We start from the raw sequence: 17008 nt of genomic DNA, 5'->3' as shown, positions 1-17008 counted from the left end.
TTGTAGAAGCTGCTACAAAATATTAGAGCAGATAATGTCTTACAGAATTTGGCACGTTCTGTTTGAAAGGATCTGGCAGTGCATCATGGACTAACAGCTAAGATGCTCTGAGAAGTGACTGTTTCCTTTCTGAAAGACACTGCAAGGACAGAAAGGAGAAGGTTCTTACTGAAACAGAGTATCACTTGGTATGTTATGGCAGAAAGTGAGGAGTGCTTTATTTGTCTGAGAAACAGTAGTGTACAGATATCCATGTACATTATTGAAACTGATCTGGAAAGTCATGATCCAGCAGTACACTTCCTATTGTATTTAAATGTTGGCTCGAGACATCCATGAACCCGAAAGTATGGAAATAGAGCTATTGCCCCGTATCGGCCCTGAGCTCTGCTACCAGCTCAGTACAAAGTCTTGAGCAGCTGCCAGTCAGTCACATTATTAAGGCTTGAAAAGCTCCAGGCTGGCTGAGTGGGGGATTGTTTCTGGCCATGGTCGCTTTCCAAACTGTGTCACCTACTTTCTAGCCTGCACTCACTTCTTCAGCTTGGTGTCTGTGTAAGGCAGGCGGTTCTGTGAAAATGAATTTTGAGTCCTTCTGGATACAGTTAACCTGTGAGGCAATCTGATGACTTCTCTTTCTAGCATGGGAGTATGTTTTTCAGAGTGTGAGAACTGTTTATTAAGGTTCTTTGCTCTGTGTGTGCAGTGGGAAGAATGTGTACAGCTACCACTTCCATGAAACATTATTGTAGTTCATATCTGAGGTGGAACTGTGAACAACAAACACCTTTCCTCTACAAAAAAGATTTCTTTTGGCTCAGGAAACCCCTGAACTAAAAATTGCTGGTTGCAGAGAGAGAATTTTGAAAATGAACATGTATTTTTGCTCTGTGCTTATCAGAAGACACATTACATGTACCTTGCATTTGAATTGCAAAGTCTGCTTGCATGTTATAACATCAACTACTCTGTACTGGCAGACAAAAAGAAAGATACCCACAGGCTCCCACTTCCTGCTCTGCCTTTCAATACTGTCCACAAAAAGCCTTTTCAACTCAGAAATCATTCTTCACCATTGTGTCCTTATGCAATTCTTCATGCTGTTGCCTATCAGGAAAGATGTCTCTGATGTCTCCTTTCTCCTCTTTCAAATTAAGATTTTTAAATATGATGCTTTTTAAAATAGATTTGTCAGCCCTTAACCAAGATTGCAGACACTTCTGCACAGCACCATGTACTTAAGAAGTCTGAAGAGTAACTAAAAAACCCAGTTAATTTTCCTTTCAGGAATCATTAAATCTTGAACTATTGCTTTGTGGTGTAATTAATAATAAAAGTATTTTTAAGTCTTGTAATGCAATGTCTCAGTTTTGACTGAAATATGGGGTTTAATGTGCTTTATTGGTTGTCAACACACAGGCATGCATGTTGGTCAAAACTCTTAAATTTGAGGAGGTTTTATAAAATGTTAAGGAGACAAGTACTACTTCTCGGACTATAGAAAGGTGTCTTTCCACTTGCATTTTAATGTCAAAGTTTTCTTCCTAGAAAATTATGTGGGGAAATGAGAGCGAAAGGCAAATGCATTTTTCAACAGGGTTTCAAAAGGAAAAAAGCTCAAGAGCTTTGAACATAAAGCAAATTACTGGATTTGCTTGTTGTAAGCATACTGATTAACAAAAAGCTATTAAGGAATAAATTAGCAATGATGAAATTTACTTCAGGCATGCCTCTGCATTCCTTTACTCACTTTATAAAGTATTTTTGCTTCTTCACTGTAAAGTGAGTGTGGATGGCTTGCAAGTTTTCAATGTTGCTTTTATTTTCATCTCACTTGGAATAGGCTTTATTTTGATGAAAGAGTGCAGTTTTCTATATGGTGCCTAAGAAGGCATTGGGGCAATTAAAAGTGATGGAAACTGCACAGCAGGTGAAAACAAAACAAAACTGAGCACTTTTATCTATTAAAGAAAAAAACATGCTTTGGCAATAAGGAGGTGTAAAGAGCTAACAAACAACTCTTCTGAGATTCCGTACATGAGAAAAACACATTAATGGAATGTTTGGTTCGGAAAAAACCAAAGTATTCTTATGTTGATCATCCTTTTTCCTGTTTGTTCTTGACTTTTCAGTCTCAGTCCAGCCTGGACTATCAGTTCTCATTGATACCGCTTGTGGCACATTTCCCCATCGGAGGATAACCATAGCCCCTGTGCTCCTTATCTTTCCTCATGAACCTTCTTTATCTATCCCTATTATACAAAACCACTATCCTTCCTGTCATTCAGGTATTAGCCATTTCTGTTCCCTGTGCCTTATCATGTAGGCAATATCCAGGTACTGCTACATTTTCTTTAAAATATTTGGAAGCTTCTTTTCCTTTCTACATAGCTATGTCTTCTCTCCTGTCCTCCGCTGATCAGTGCAGGCTGCTTTTCTTTTATGCCTCTGACACTCACATCGGCTTTTCTCCACCTCACTATTACCACAGCTGCTGCAAAGATCAAATTAATTAATCTTTCTTCTCCCTGTCGTTTTCCACTCTAAATCTTTCTATTGCAGCCAGTTCAAGTTGTTCCTCTTTATCTAAAAGGCCTCTTGCAGGTCACCTGCTCTTTTTTACACCTGTTCATGTTCCATTCCCCATTGTGCCTTCCAATATTGTGCTCTAAAAATGTCTTTGCCTTTTTCCATCTCTTCACCAATCCTTAACTATGTGGGTCTGGTATTTTCTGGCTGTTGTTTTTTTTTCACAGCTGTTTCTCTTTGTGATAGTTTCCAAAGAGCTGTCTTTCCATTCATACGCATAATGCTTCTGAACTTTCAGTCTCAGTTATATGCTACCCTTTTATCATTAGCCAGATAAATATGGGCAGATAAAGGAGCAGACAGCACAGATAAAGAGCTTGCCTTTTATTAAAAATGCTCAATTTAAGTATAAGATAATTAATATACATATAATGTAAATGGCACATATTTAAAGAATTTATATTAATAAATGTAGTTACGGTAGACAAATAATGCATCCTGGTGTTGCCATCTAATTTGCATTTCAGATGTTACTAATAATCTTTAATGGTAACTATTCTGGGAAAGCACTGGTAAGTGTATATACAACATAGCTTGGAAACTATAACCAGATACAAATAATTTATTAGTGTTCAAAGTCAAGTTCTCTAGGCAAATTTTCTTTTGCTGCAAAGTTAATATGAGAGGCGGTTGTACTCCAATAAGTGTTGTGTTGCTATTAGTTTAATCACACATTTTTTTCCTTCGTGAAACAAAAGCCTTAAACTGTTAGCACAACACTTTTCAACTCAGTGAGGAAAAAGCCAGAAGAAGTTATCTGCAGATGAAATAAAATCTTGAAAAGACAATTTTATGTAAAGCATATTTCACAAAAAGGCAATATATGACTGATATAATCGTTATTCTTGATATAAGAATACATGCTAAGGAATACTTCATGGCAATAGCATCAGTGTTGCAGGCTTTTTCTTGTAGAGAACAACATAATGAAGCAGAAGTGGAGCTTTTATTGCAAGTCATTCGTGGTGTACTTTTGTCTCATATCAGTCATTTATCTCTGCGGTTTAAAGAGAAAACCTTTATTAACTTTCTTGCAGCCAATGAAAACTTCAGGTTTTGACACTCGCATCAGTACTCTTATGTAGTTTAACCTGTGTTTGTGAGAACATCTACCTTTTTTTATTGTAGGAGCATGTTTTTTTAAAAAAAATCAAAGGTGGTACAGAACGCATAATGTTATATACTCAGCCAAACCAAGGGGTTTTTAAGTCTCTTTAGATACAAGCTATATTAAATAGAAAAGCTGTTTCTCACCACTTCTGAAAGTCAAACAGTTCACAGAAAATCCAACCTATGTAGTGAAATTTTACATTTTTTTTTTTTCTTATAGCCTTATTTTTTCAATGCAAGTTGGCATGGCTTTAACTGCATTCACCTTACCCTGTAAAGGAAAATATTTTATATTAATGGTGGTATATCAGCTTGTATTTGTTTCAGCAAATCTGACAGTATAACGTCTGGTTTCCTTGGCACATGCAGAAAAGTCACAACTGCAAAGGCTATTTCCTCAGTGTCTTTTTGAGACAATCGTGAGAAAAGATCTTGAAAGCTTTTACTGTGTGGGTGGGGTCTGGGTTCTTCAAGAGAGCCTAAACTTTTGTTATTGAGAATTTGGAAATCCTGATGGATTTGGAAATAATTTGTAAGTCCTCCGTACTTACTTACTAAGCACTGACTGATAGAAAACTATGTGGACACGTAAAAGGAAGCACTCCAAGAGTGAAAGCAGAAAAACAGCCAACTACTTCACGTTCACTGCATATATTGCAAATGTAAATTTTATTTTTTTAGTACATATTTTGCTATCGGTTTTTCTTTCCATTCTACTGTATGCTCTCATTTCCACTTTCCAACAGCAAAACAAAGCTAGTGCTTTTTGTTATAGTTTCAATCTGGCCTTCACATGTAATTGAATACACCCTAGAAGAGGTCACAGCAAGTGGCTTATTTGTGATTCTGAAATGAATGTGCAAAGTAGTAGTTGAACAAATAGGTAGCATTAGTTCTGTTCTTAAAATTGTGTACAAATAACTAATCCTTCTCGCATCTCACAAAAACAAGACAATATAAATATGCGTTTCAGTATTTATTGAAAGCTGACAGCATACTTGCCGTTGTGTGAGCAAGCCTTTCTGCTTATAATCTTTTGATGAGGGCAGGTTCTGACCTCATTAATATGCAGAAGGGCTGTTTGCTCACTTCTTTACTGCAGGAGCACTTTTTTCACTGGAAATGAACAATGGAATTTAAACATATCTTGTGGCAAAAGCAGGATATTTCATGACCTGAAATATGACCAAGATAATGTGATGGGTTTGCACAGATGTTCACAGACAAAATAAGCCTGTGGGTGCTTCCCCGCCCAATAGGATAGAGTATTTGAAGGATTTCAGTAGTTACCTTTGGAGTAAAGATTTGAAAGCTCAGTTAAATGTGAGTGCTATTTATTCACAGATTTATTTATTTTTTAATCCTAGTCCATAATTAACAGCATTATTGTAACATTCTCACAGGCAACATAAACCCTTCAATTTTCACAAGTACAATCACATTGAATGCAGAACATCACATTCTTAGGTTACGCATGGGCTTAGTATATAGCAGATATAATGCTATACCCATTGGCTGTAGCATAAAAGATGAACAAAATGAAAATGGTGCTTAGCTGAGTGGTAAAAGTCTTGGACACATAGAAAGAGCTATGGTCAGTGAAATGATATGGGGTCCAACATGTTTGTAGAACTTCAGGGACACCAAGGTTATATAATGCAGGCATTTGTCTTAACATAAAAAAAATCTAACAAGGATTTTTTTAATCTGTATTTTTAAAAATTAAATTAAAAAATAAAAAAAATTTAAAAAGCACAATGCAATAACTGTGAATTAAGTAAGTCAAAGTATATTCAGCATAGTATTAGTTGTCACTCATTCAGACCCTATCAGACCCTCTGTTTTAATACCTGCTCTTTATTTTCTTTGGATTATCTCATGTTTTGCAGCAGTCCAGTTGCTATGAGTTTAGAGTATCCTCAGAAGATATAAATATCATTTTTTCATTTTTTAATGTTGTAAAATTAACAAGAGAAAAAGAGCTTCTTACCTGTAAAAATTATTTTCTTGGCAAACCCAATTGGTTGCTAAAATTTATACAGAATAAACCTCTCTTTGATTGTTCACTCTGTAAGAAAATTGGATGGTGACTCCAAGCTTTACAGATCAATGTAATCACCACATTTCAGTCAGTTACAGGGTATGATTGCTAGAATAGTCACGTGGCGTTTTTAATTTGCTGGGGATTTTTTCCTTCTTATTTTGAGAGGGACACAATTATTTTTAAAATCATTGGTGCTTTAATCTTCAGCATCTTCACCATTGCAATATCTCTCAGTCAGACAAAGTGAAAAAGACTTTAGATAGACCTTGAGCAGTTTGGAAGAAAAAAATACAAAAAAGATAAAAGTAGTATATTCATTCACTCCACTTGACTACTCCTTGAGAAAATGTGGGTTTTACTTTAAAGCCTGTGTTAGAAGTGGTGGCAAAAATAACCCTCTCTAATGTATCTATTTGTGTGATTAGGTGGCTGATACTGCAGTAACTCTTGGGGAACCCATCCTATTCTGTTCATGATTCTTGTTTTGACTATTGTAGTCTCCACCAAATATGCACAGAGAAGAAAGTAGTTTTAGCAAACAGATAAACGTGTTTTGTTCTTCTGCTTTTTAACTGCATCCAATATAAGCTAGAGAAATAGGAGAGCCTGTTTTCTTCCACTTTATTCTTTCTTCTTTGGTTTATTATTTCTTTGAAATGGTTGCTGTAACTGGCTTGTAAATAAAGGCTAATAAGATTACCATGGGTAGCACAAGACAGAAAGACTTGACATGGATCTTGTATTTTTCCAGATGAGGATAGGCATTCACTCAGGATCGGTGCTGGCTGGCGTCGTTGGTGTAAGAATGCCACGTTATTGTCTCTTCGGGAACAATGTCACCCTTGCAAGCAAGTTCGAGTCAGGAAGTCACCCACGCCGCATCAATGTCAGTCCAACCACATACCAGTAAGTCCTCTTAGCCTTTTCATGCTGTTTTTATTTCAGCTTGTTTTGAGTTTGATCTTGTAACATGTTGTGTCCTCAACACATGAACTTCAACAGAAAGTCAGCAGGGCACCAGGACAACTGGAAAGAGGTGCTGCATGGAACTGTTGGGTTCAGGTTTGCATCAGAATGAGCAAAGAAGTCAGGCAGAGGTGGCGAGGAAGTATAACAGGAAGGCCTACCACTCCTGCCTAAAATAATGTGTAACAGAAGAAGTGGGAGATGCCTCCCAAAGCACCGTAACTTTATGCACTATTACATCTTTAGATTGAGGATTTGGGCTCTACCTGGTAAACATAGTTCATGGAGAGAAGAATATTCCCATTGGCTCAGAAGAAAGTCTTTAGTTTTGCCAGTGAGGCCAAGCTTTCAGAGTTTTTATGCTTTCTTGAAGCAAAATTTCTTATTTAGCACTGTAAAGAGTCTCTTGATAGAAGCATTTTCTCGATGTAGGAAAAAAGATTGAAAATGGCAAAGCATTATCCTTAGCTCTCTGAAGAAATTATGCAAATAGAGAGAAGGCTTGATTAAATCTGGTTATGAGGAACAGCTCCTAAATAAAAAAAGTGTTCCTTATTGTTCAAATTTGACAGCTTGACTATTAGAATTTCCGTTGATTGGATTACTACTGACGTACTGACTTTTTTCGCAGGAGATCTCAATCTTAGTCTTTTTCCAATGTTCTGTATCTGAAGTAATTTTCTGAGGTACGGTTTTGCTCAGGTTTTGGGACTGTTTCTCTGTGGTAAATCTGTATGCAATTGTTCAAACAATACATACTGCTTTTCTTTCTTTTTTTTTTTTTTTCTTATACAGAACTGTGAATCTCAGTATTGATTTTTCCTCTATAGCTATCTATGTAAATTACAGTTTTAAATGGAATTTCTTCATCCAAGAATTGAAGCATCTGTTATGTTAAAATATAAATCGCTCAGAAATTAAAGTTAAAAGTTATTAAGACTAGTGAATAAAATCACATTCTTCTGAAAAGCCCGTTCATTCGAGATCAGGTTTAGAGAATGGAGCAATTGTAGCCAAATGAAAAAAGAGGGAGAAAAACTGAACAGTTTTGATCATAACATTAACAGAAGCAGATTCATATAGTTGTCTGGTAACATGCAAGAGAAACACATACCCAACCTACTATTTGGTATAGAAAATCTGTTCATTTACATAAAAATAAATTCAATAAAAATACAGGAAATTGCTGTTTGGAACTCTGTGTTGCTTGAAAGTAAATTGTCTTTGGGACCTTCCAGGTACAGTATTCTAGTGGCTTTGCTTCCTGGTCTTCCACTGTGGAATAAGAGAAACCCTCTAAGATGTTGTTTGAAAAGTGAACACAAGATTGTTCCCCAGTCATATCCCAGTTAAATTTACAGAGTAGCAGGGCCTTTGGTGTTGATTTTATGCAAATGGAGGTTAAGTGATCATAGCAAAAAAAGGCCCTATGACAGGGACCTGAACTTCTCTTGCACAGGAACAGTCCTTATAAAGGGATATTCTCCAACCTGAGAAGGTCTTTGAGATATTCTGAAAGTGCAGTCCATACTTTTTCAGAAGAGAGATCTTAGTTCTCACAAATCTGGTTCAGGGAGCTGATTCCACTCAGGGCTATGGTGTTGCTCAATTTTGTGCCCCTGAGAGCAGAAATTGATGAGCTAGACAGTTTCATATTATTTTAAGAAAAACACAGTTTGAAATAATAGCAGTGAGTATTTGTGGGTCCAGTGATGCACAAAACTCTTTTCTTGGCATTTTGGAGCCAGAGTCACTTTCAGTGTACCAGTGTCAGTGCTGTTAGGTTTGATTATGAGAGTGATATGGCACCTCTTCTGTGCCACAACAGATTTGTGGTCATTATTGAGCAACCTGATGTAGTTGTAGATGTCCCTGCTCATTGTGGGGGGTTTGGACTAGATTACCTTTACAGGTCCCTTCCAATTCAAACCCAAATGATTCTATGATTTTAAGTTTTCATTTCATCACACTGCTGGTAGAAAGTCTGTTCTGAAAGCCAATTTGAGGGCTTGTATATAGAGTTTGTTAGAAATCCATGCTTTTGTGCTGCCCTTTATCTGACTCCCAATTACATTGTAGCACAGAGAAGACGACTTCTGTTTGTGTCTCACCTCTACCTGGCTGCCACTGGTCATACCATACTGTAACAAGTCAAATGCTGGTAACTTGGGTTTGGAGAGCATTCTTACCAAGACCTAACTAACGTAATGTGAGTCGATTTTATCACCCTGTATACCTTCCAGGTTGTATAAAAAAGGGGGCTACAATTTCTTCCCTTTAATCCTGGACATCCAGTAGGAATAGGACCATTTGCTTCAGGATGGCCAAACTGTTACCTTGCATGATCATGTTTGGGCTTACCTTCCAGAAAGTTACAGACTTAGACGGTTGTTTTCAAAAAGGGAAGACAGTAGAAAAATGGCTGATGCAGTAATGCTGTAAAGTAAAATTGCAAAACAAAACACAACGAAATACAGAATGATCTGTATTTGTTATCTGGATTATTGCACTATATAAAAAATCTGCTGTTATTTGTGAATTTATTCAGTGGTGGATTCAGAGAACTTTAAGTGCAGGTAACAGGCTAGGCAAATGGTTACAGGTAAAGGAAGCAGAAATGACAAGAAAATACACGTTCAAATGAGAGGCAGTTATCATTCAAGATGAATGGGTACAAGTAATTATGAAAAAGCTAGGAACAAGTTTATTTTACATGCGTCAGAAATTATATGAGAAAATAAAATGAATGTGCGTGGGGCGACTCTAGACTATTTCAAACCGTACCTTCTGGCATGGCTGAAAGCATGAGAACAGACAGGGAAGAAGTCAAGAAATGACACTGCTGACACAGTGGCCAAGGAGAGACTGCTATTACAAAATACTCTGTAGGGCAGAATTATTCAGAGCTTCTGAAGGTGATCCAGGAGGTTTAAACATAATATACTGGTACTATCCAGATAAACAGGCAATGATCTGATGCATCTGTATAATTTGCTGTGTGCAAATAAAGTCATTCATTGCAAACTGAAATGTCTTTTTAGTTGACCTTACATTCCATCAAATTCTGCTATTTGATCATATTGTGCTTCTGTGTACTCAGTTAATATTTTTATTATCTAAGAAGCAATGCTTTCCAAAGTAGATAATTCTGCAATCAGTGTGAAAATAACAGAATTTTCAATTAATTAAAACTACTGGCATTTATCATTATGTGTTTGTGTCTACCATGCCCTGGATGAAAATTCTGATACAAGTTTTGTGCTTACAAAGCATGCAGATACTGGAGACATGTCTAATACTTACCAGTTTTCATTTTACAGTACAGATTATGCATTATAAAGCGTCATCAGCATTCAAATTGTAATCACACTTCAGAATGCCTATTACTGGTTTCACACACTTCCCTGGGAGCCCATAATCTGCCTATGCAAGAATCAGAGTCTAAAATTGTAAGATGGTGGTGTTGCCTAGCAGCAGCAGTGAACCTGGGGTAGCCTTGCTCCAGTTACACCTGCCTGGGCAGAGCTCTGCGGTGTGAAACAGCACCTTTTCCAAAGGTGGCCTTTGAATCCGTTGGGGGTAAGGGCGCACTTCTGTTCAAAATATCTTGTTGTCTTGACTCAGACAGGTCTTTTAACTGAAGGATTACAGACCCTCATTTGCTTTGAATTACTGAGCACTGTAAAATGAAAGCACTGAAACATCACTGGTAAAACTTCCAGTGAAACATGTGGAAACTGGAGTAGAGGATCCCAGACTGGTCACTGTTTAAACATGACCAGGAAGGAATAGGAGAAGAATAACATAATCTTTGTTCCTTTAGTAAACTGGCAAATCCAGCCCAAGCTTTATTTATCTGCATTACCCCGAATTGAATAAAATTGCCCTATTTTCCATACTCAGGAAGGAAGTACAGTGAAATTTATAAGACTCTTCTTCAGCACTGAAGAGAGTTTAAGTATTTTTTCTTTGTTTCAGCCTTGAATAATGATGTTTATCAGATATTAATATAATATACCGACATTCATCCTGTTTCCCTAATAGCATTACAGTGTAATGCCTTGGGATCTCTAAGCAGTTATCAAAAGCAGGTAAACATAATTGTTGCTATTTTTCAAGTAACTATTTAAAAATGAATTATCATTTCCCTATTCTTTCCACCTCTGGTCTTTTCCAGCACGTATTTCCCATGTGGAGAAGGTGCTTCTGGCATCAAGTGTTGAGTACAGATACTTTCCATTATCACGCACTGGGCAATACATCTGGGACCTGAGCTTAGGCAAAGATGAACAGCCTGTATCCCTGATTTAGGAGAGAGCGCAACCAAGCGTACCTCCTTATTGAGCTGGGTGAGGTCACTGCTTGTTTGCCTGCCTACATTGCCCCTCAGCCTTTAAAACTGATTTAAAACTGCAGAATTTGAATAGGTTTTGGCAGTTACCTCACGGAATGTTGTATAGAAGAAGTTTTGCCTTTAGGTAATTAAGAAGGATTATGGACATCTATCTTTATTGGGATTGTATGTTAAAACTGTGTATTTCTAGAAACTTCTTATAGGTTTTTTTTTATTTTAATCAATATATTTTTCCTACAGTTTATATCTGCGTCTGCATATATATTTTTTTTTTTTCTTCCTCATATGGACACACAAATGGATTTGCTCTCTAAGAGCCTTTTCAGATTATTTTAAATTTTATTTCTGGGCAACCTTGAAAAAAATATATATTTATATTGGTCAATTCACCAGATATGCTTTCATGAGACGTATTGGTAGAGAGGAAGTTTAGTTATGGACAGAAAGGGAACACAGCTTACACATGGACACAAAAAATTTTTGTTAATTAAACATTAAAAAAAATTAAAAAATAATTAATAAAAATACTTACAGTATTAAAAATCCAGTCAGAATGCACTGGTGTTTTTCTTGGTTTTCTGTTCCCAGTGTCATCTATGTCCACGAGGCTGCACTCCTGTAATTACCGTGAGTTGTGATTACAGTCCTGGGGCCACTGCTGTCCGCCCATGCTTGTGCTTTGTGATGTTACATTTTTATTCAAGGTTCATAAACAGTTCACTCTACACAGAGTAACTCTTAGATCACTGTTCATTAGTTAACAGAGTGTATGTTACACCACAGTTCCACACAGCTAAACTAAAGCTAAAACATATTTAGGCAATAGTCATCTGACTGCTAGACAACTGCTAAATCTACAAAAAGCGCATGCCTAGACAAATTCAGACAAATCCTCTGAGCCTAATTCTCTAATATCACAATCAGAGAGCCAGTTTTTTTCCTGCTTAGGCAGGTGAGAAATAAAAGTATTGAAAGTCAGTGATAGACACTTACCCTGCATAGCTGCATGTGATATACATCTATAACATTAAAAAATCATGGCTAGTCCTTTCATAATCTTACTATGATTGATCTGTATGAAGGGAAAGCACTAATACAAGAAATTCCATACTTTAAAAAATGATAAAGTACTCTATGAAATTAATTATATCCAGACAAAGTCAGGGGTTTTCCAGTCTCCTGGTCTTCCTAGCATACACAGAAACTGAGGGAGAAATTCAAACCCACTAAAATTTAGAACCAAATGTGCTGGTTTGGGGCATTACTATAGCAGATTCATATCTTTATGCAGTGTATTTTATGAGCATCCTACCTGTATTTCTAATGATTGCCATAATAATTTATCATCTGAAATCATATGAAAATAGGTGAGCTGGTGTATGTTATCAAACCAGGTGCCCAGCTGGCGAAGCGACCACCACTTGTTGCCGCAGAGGAAGGGCTCAGCAATGCAGCAGGAGACAGTTTTCTGATAACCAGTTTGAGAAGCCATTAATTAAATTTTCCAAACTTACCAATCAATAGGTGGATGTGAACAAGGTTAACTACAGTTTTTACAGTTCTTTAAAAGTTTGGGCAGAAAGAACCTTTTATTTTGTTGATAACTGTCCCTGTGAAATGTGACATTTTATGGAGGATTGACCTGGCTGCTTTGCTTTTCTTGGTGCGTACTCTATTTAGATAGGCAGTGCGTAGTCTCCTTTCTTGTAGTGTATTGTATTTCTTTTAGAAATATTGTTCAAATTTTGGTCTATACAAAACAATTTTTCCAAAAGAAAGTTCAGTTCTGAGTGGATACTTTTTAAACTCTGATTCAGCAAATTGCCAAACCCTATCATAATATGGCTTTTATTTAGGGTACATGGAAATTCATTATACAGAGGTTAAAACGTATATATATGCAAAACCAAAGCTGAATAAATATTTGGCTATTGTTGTTAGTACCTTATTTGAATATTACATTCCTGTTACATAGTTTACTGAAGCAGCAAATACTATAATTAGTGTCGTGTAATTAGGTATGAAGATGTGTTTGAAGGTTATTATATAATACCTGTTATATATACATACATATGCATATTTTATATTCACATATATATGTATATCAGTTTATGGCATTTATCCCAGGAACTGTAATGTAAAGTATATCCACCGTACATTTTGTGGAGTGCCTGAGGAAGACGAGGGGAGCCAACCATGCAGGCAGGTAGAGATGCTGTACACTTTCTTCTGAGGAGGCTGATACTCCTGAACTGTTCCTCCGGTCAGGGGACAGCAAGTGGCAAGCCTGGCAAGCAAGAGGAGGATCCTAGCCCAGGATGGGCTGCACCACTGCCAGGGTTGCTTGCTTGCCCCTTGTTATATGTTGACTCTGGAAAGATTTGTCCTGACTGTATGGCCTGAAGGTGGCTTTTAATACAAGCCACCTGGTGTAAACGGTGAGAGAAAAGGCAGACCCCTAAGGACTACAAACTATGCAGTGTGCTAGGCTCCTGCAGCCAAACAAACTGCTGGGATTTGCTGGGATTTGCAGTTTGCTGGGGTGTGGCAATCTGCGCTAGTGTCGTCCAGCAAGCACTAGTCACAGCAGTGGGGAGGAGGTATCAAAGGTTTCCAGACACTGTATGGGCAATGTGTGCTCTGAAACCCTCATAGATCCATAGAATTTCCAGCCTAAACGATGGAAAAGACCTTTAAGATCATAGAGTCCAACAGTTAGCCTAGCACTGCCAAGTCCACCACTAAACCTCATGGTGTAACTCCAAGTATTAGAGCATGCTGAAGCCAGGCGAGTGCTTCCTCAGCACTGCTGTTCTCAAAGCAGCTACAGCTGAGTTAGCACATGGCAATCATTTATTGCTTTAGCTGTGGAAAATAAGTTCTCAAAGAAGATCATCTTTTGTGTTTCTGAAGGAGCTGCTTTTCTGTATTTCAAAGGAGTGTCTACTCCAGGCTGCCAAGTGGCTGCCCCTCTCACCATCTTATTTCTCCCTTTAGACAGATCCTTCAGTTTGTGCTTGTGTCTTGTTTGGAAAGGAATGGAGCAAGTTAGCCCACTTTTCACAAAAAAAAATCATTATTTGCAGCCATCCTTCCTGCTGAGCCTGAGGGCAAGCAGGGGTACTTGTTTTGTATGAGTATTAATTAATCTTCACAGCATTCAGTGGTAAGTACAAAGGTCTGACATCTCTCAGAGATGGAGAGATAAAGAGGTGATACTGCTTTCTAATGGCCATGGAGAGAGTAAGAATAATTGTGGAAAGCATGCACTTAGCATGGAGGGCCCTGCAAGAAATAATTCTGTAGTAACAAATCTGTGTTGGTTCATTTTCTGTATATAGGAACTGTGATGAATACATGACTGTTTTTTGCCAAAATAGTTTGAAATATAATTACCCTATCATTTCATCTGTGCAAAAGAGCTACAGCTTTTAAAAGCTTCTTCAGGGTTCCTGCTAGATATGATCCCAATTTTCATTCACACACAGACCTCCTGACCTTGGAATGTTTCTTGTTTCCACTAGAAGATAACCACATTTTCTGTTCCCATACTAACACCTTTTTTTTTTTTTTTAATGAAGGAACTGAAAATGAAAAAAATCAATAGAATAATTCTCAGATACCATCTCTTCTTGTCTGAAAACAACAGCATTTCCACCAGGGAAGGGGCAGAATAAGAATTTAAACAGTTTTGGAAGATTTCATGTTAGGAGGGGAATCTGTTGAAGTTAATCAACCACAAATCGGTGTTTAAGAAATTCTTCCTCCCCTGAAACAGCAACTAAGAAGACAAGTTGAGGGTAGACCTAGTCCCAGGCAATTTATAGGAAAGCTTGAGTAGCCCGACCCTCACAATTTAAGCACTGAATTGTAAATTGTATATCCAGCCACTTCAGTGGAACCCAGAGTTTTGAACCTGTAAATGACCTACTATAAAAATATCCTTTGCAATAGTGCTCTTAAGGGAAATACACAGAAGTGATGCAGGAAATGCCGCTTAGATAAATGCTTTGGAATCTTTTCAAACTAGTTGTTATATGCATATTCCTGAGCTGCAGACTGTATAATTTCAGCTTAAACTCTGTGACTATTGGACAATCTGGGGACATGTTATGTAGAGTTTAAGCTGCCATATAATTTCCTGAAGTGAAGAACAGATTGTGCTCTCAGTCTTCCACAACAGGTCACAACAAAATGCTCTGAGAATGGTCCACAAGGTGAGACAAACAACCAGAAATGGCTGCTACCACCCAGGAAACTTTCCAGACCTAAAAGGTTTTACACAGGCTCTTCCACTGAGCGAGAGGTGAAATGCAAAACTGATTGTGTGGCTTGGCCTTGCCCTCGCTGAAGTCTGCACTATTCATTCACCTGCTCAACAGAAGTATCTTTTGGAGTTCTTTGTACCCATGAAAAGGAAGACAAGCAACCTAGAAAAGACTGTAGATCTGAGCCATGGCCATCGGCTGCTACTGTTTTCTTTTTAACATCATGAATGACCTAAATATAGGAGGGAACATTCCTGCAGAAAAAGGTCCTCACTGCTAAACACTGAGTATTAGCAAATAACTTCTTTAGTGTATACACAAAGCTATAAGAAATCAGAGGCAATTTCTGAACTGTGATCTCATTCTCAGCCTGGGAAACCAAGTGTCAGGACACCAATATATTTAAGGAATTTGAAGAACTTTTTCTTTAGAAGAATGCTAAGAGGCCATTTTTGTCCTGATCAAAGTCTTTCTAATAGTATTATTACAAAAGCCAGCAATTTTTTTTTTTCTTAAAAGTATAAATGAAAGTAAGTAGGATAGAATACGATCATAAGTAGCTTCCATTAGCATTTGGTAAAGGAGGTTTCCTGCCATACTTGCTTGGAAGCCGAAATGTTATCCCAATAAAGGTCATCTATGCAATTTCTGAGAGTGAGAGGCTGATTCAAACAGTGCACCTAATATAGGGATGTGGAGTCTTATCACAAGCCACAGCAGCGGAGGAATTTCCAAGGACTCATGAGTTAGTCACCCATCACTCCTGGAGCATTTCATTGCAAGTTACAATTCACAAAACAAGTGGAAGTAAGGTCTTTAATTAATAACTTGCACTTTTGTTCTATGAGGAAAATAATGCAAATTATGAAGTAAACTCAGTGCCAGCCCTGAACTGAATCAAATAATATATATATTACAGTTTCAGACTTGTATGACTGTAATTACAATTAGATAATAGTGGCTCTGAGAAGGAAACTATTGATTTTTAGCAAGGCCAGATGCTCCGTAGTGAAGTCAATTTGGGGAACAATTACTGCAGCAAAAACTTACAGTTTTAACTCAGAAAGTTCTAAGAGTTCAACAGTTGCTTGCAGAAATCTAGTTTGGGAAGCAGCAAAGAGTTATTTCAGTGTATTAAGCCTGTAGTTTTAAATCTCAAGATATTTACTGTAAGCATTGCAGAAATTAAAAGAAACAAGCTTCTCTGTAGAGGCTTCTGCAAACTCTTGCACAATTTAGAAAAGATTACATTATTTTGATCATAAAATTGACAATCTGGAAAATAGATTATGACATTCAAACCACATGCTAAACAAAGACCACCACAGAAGTTCAAAGGCAGAAACATTGTTGGATTCTTAACCAACTGATTACTTAAAAGCTGGGAAGAAAATGCCTTTATATTTCAGTGAATTCACACAGATTGTCTCAGCCAAAACCCAGGAAAAATACTCAGTAAAGGAAGTGCCATTACATGTGCTGAGAATCCTGGAAAATTCTCCTGGCAACAGGAATCATTAATTGATTTACCAGAAATCAGCTTTAGATACATTAAATAAACAACCTATTAGAAAATCCACTGAAGCTAATGAGGTTCTTTCCCCTGATGCTTTTGAGTTTCAAATTGATTGAGAGAAGGAATGAATATCTTGGGAGGGGCAAAGATGAAGAATGCTT

At 37.3% G+C, this 17008-nt stretch overlaps 1 protein-coding gene across 1 annotated transcript in view; it reads left to right on the top strand.

Moving 5' to 3' along the window:
* The window catches only part of GUCY1A2 (guanylate cyclase 1 soluble subunit alpha 2), a 178127-nt gene that overhangs the window by 141377 nt on the left and 19742 nt on the right, over positions 1 to 17008 (top strand). The window contains exon 7 of the mRNA XM_055701809.1: positions 6495 to 6649. Within this exon, the coding sequence (XP_055557784.1) occupies positions 6495 to 6649 (155 nt within the window). The remainder of the gene's footprint in view (positions 1 to 6494; positions 6650 to 17008) is intronic.

The sequence above is a fragment of the Falco cherrug genome, chromosome 2 (assembly GCF_023634085.1).
Source record: "Falco cherrug isolate bFalChe1 chromosome 2, bFalChe1.pri, whole genome shotgun sequence".
NCBI lineage: Eukaryota > Metazoa > Chordata > Aves > Falconiformes > Falconidae > Falco > Falco cherrug.
Note: the sequence above shows the minus strand (reverse complement) of the source record. Positions and strands in the feature narration are given on the sequence as shown.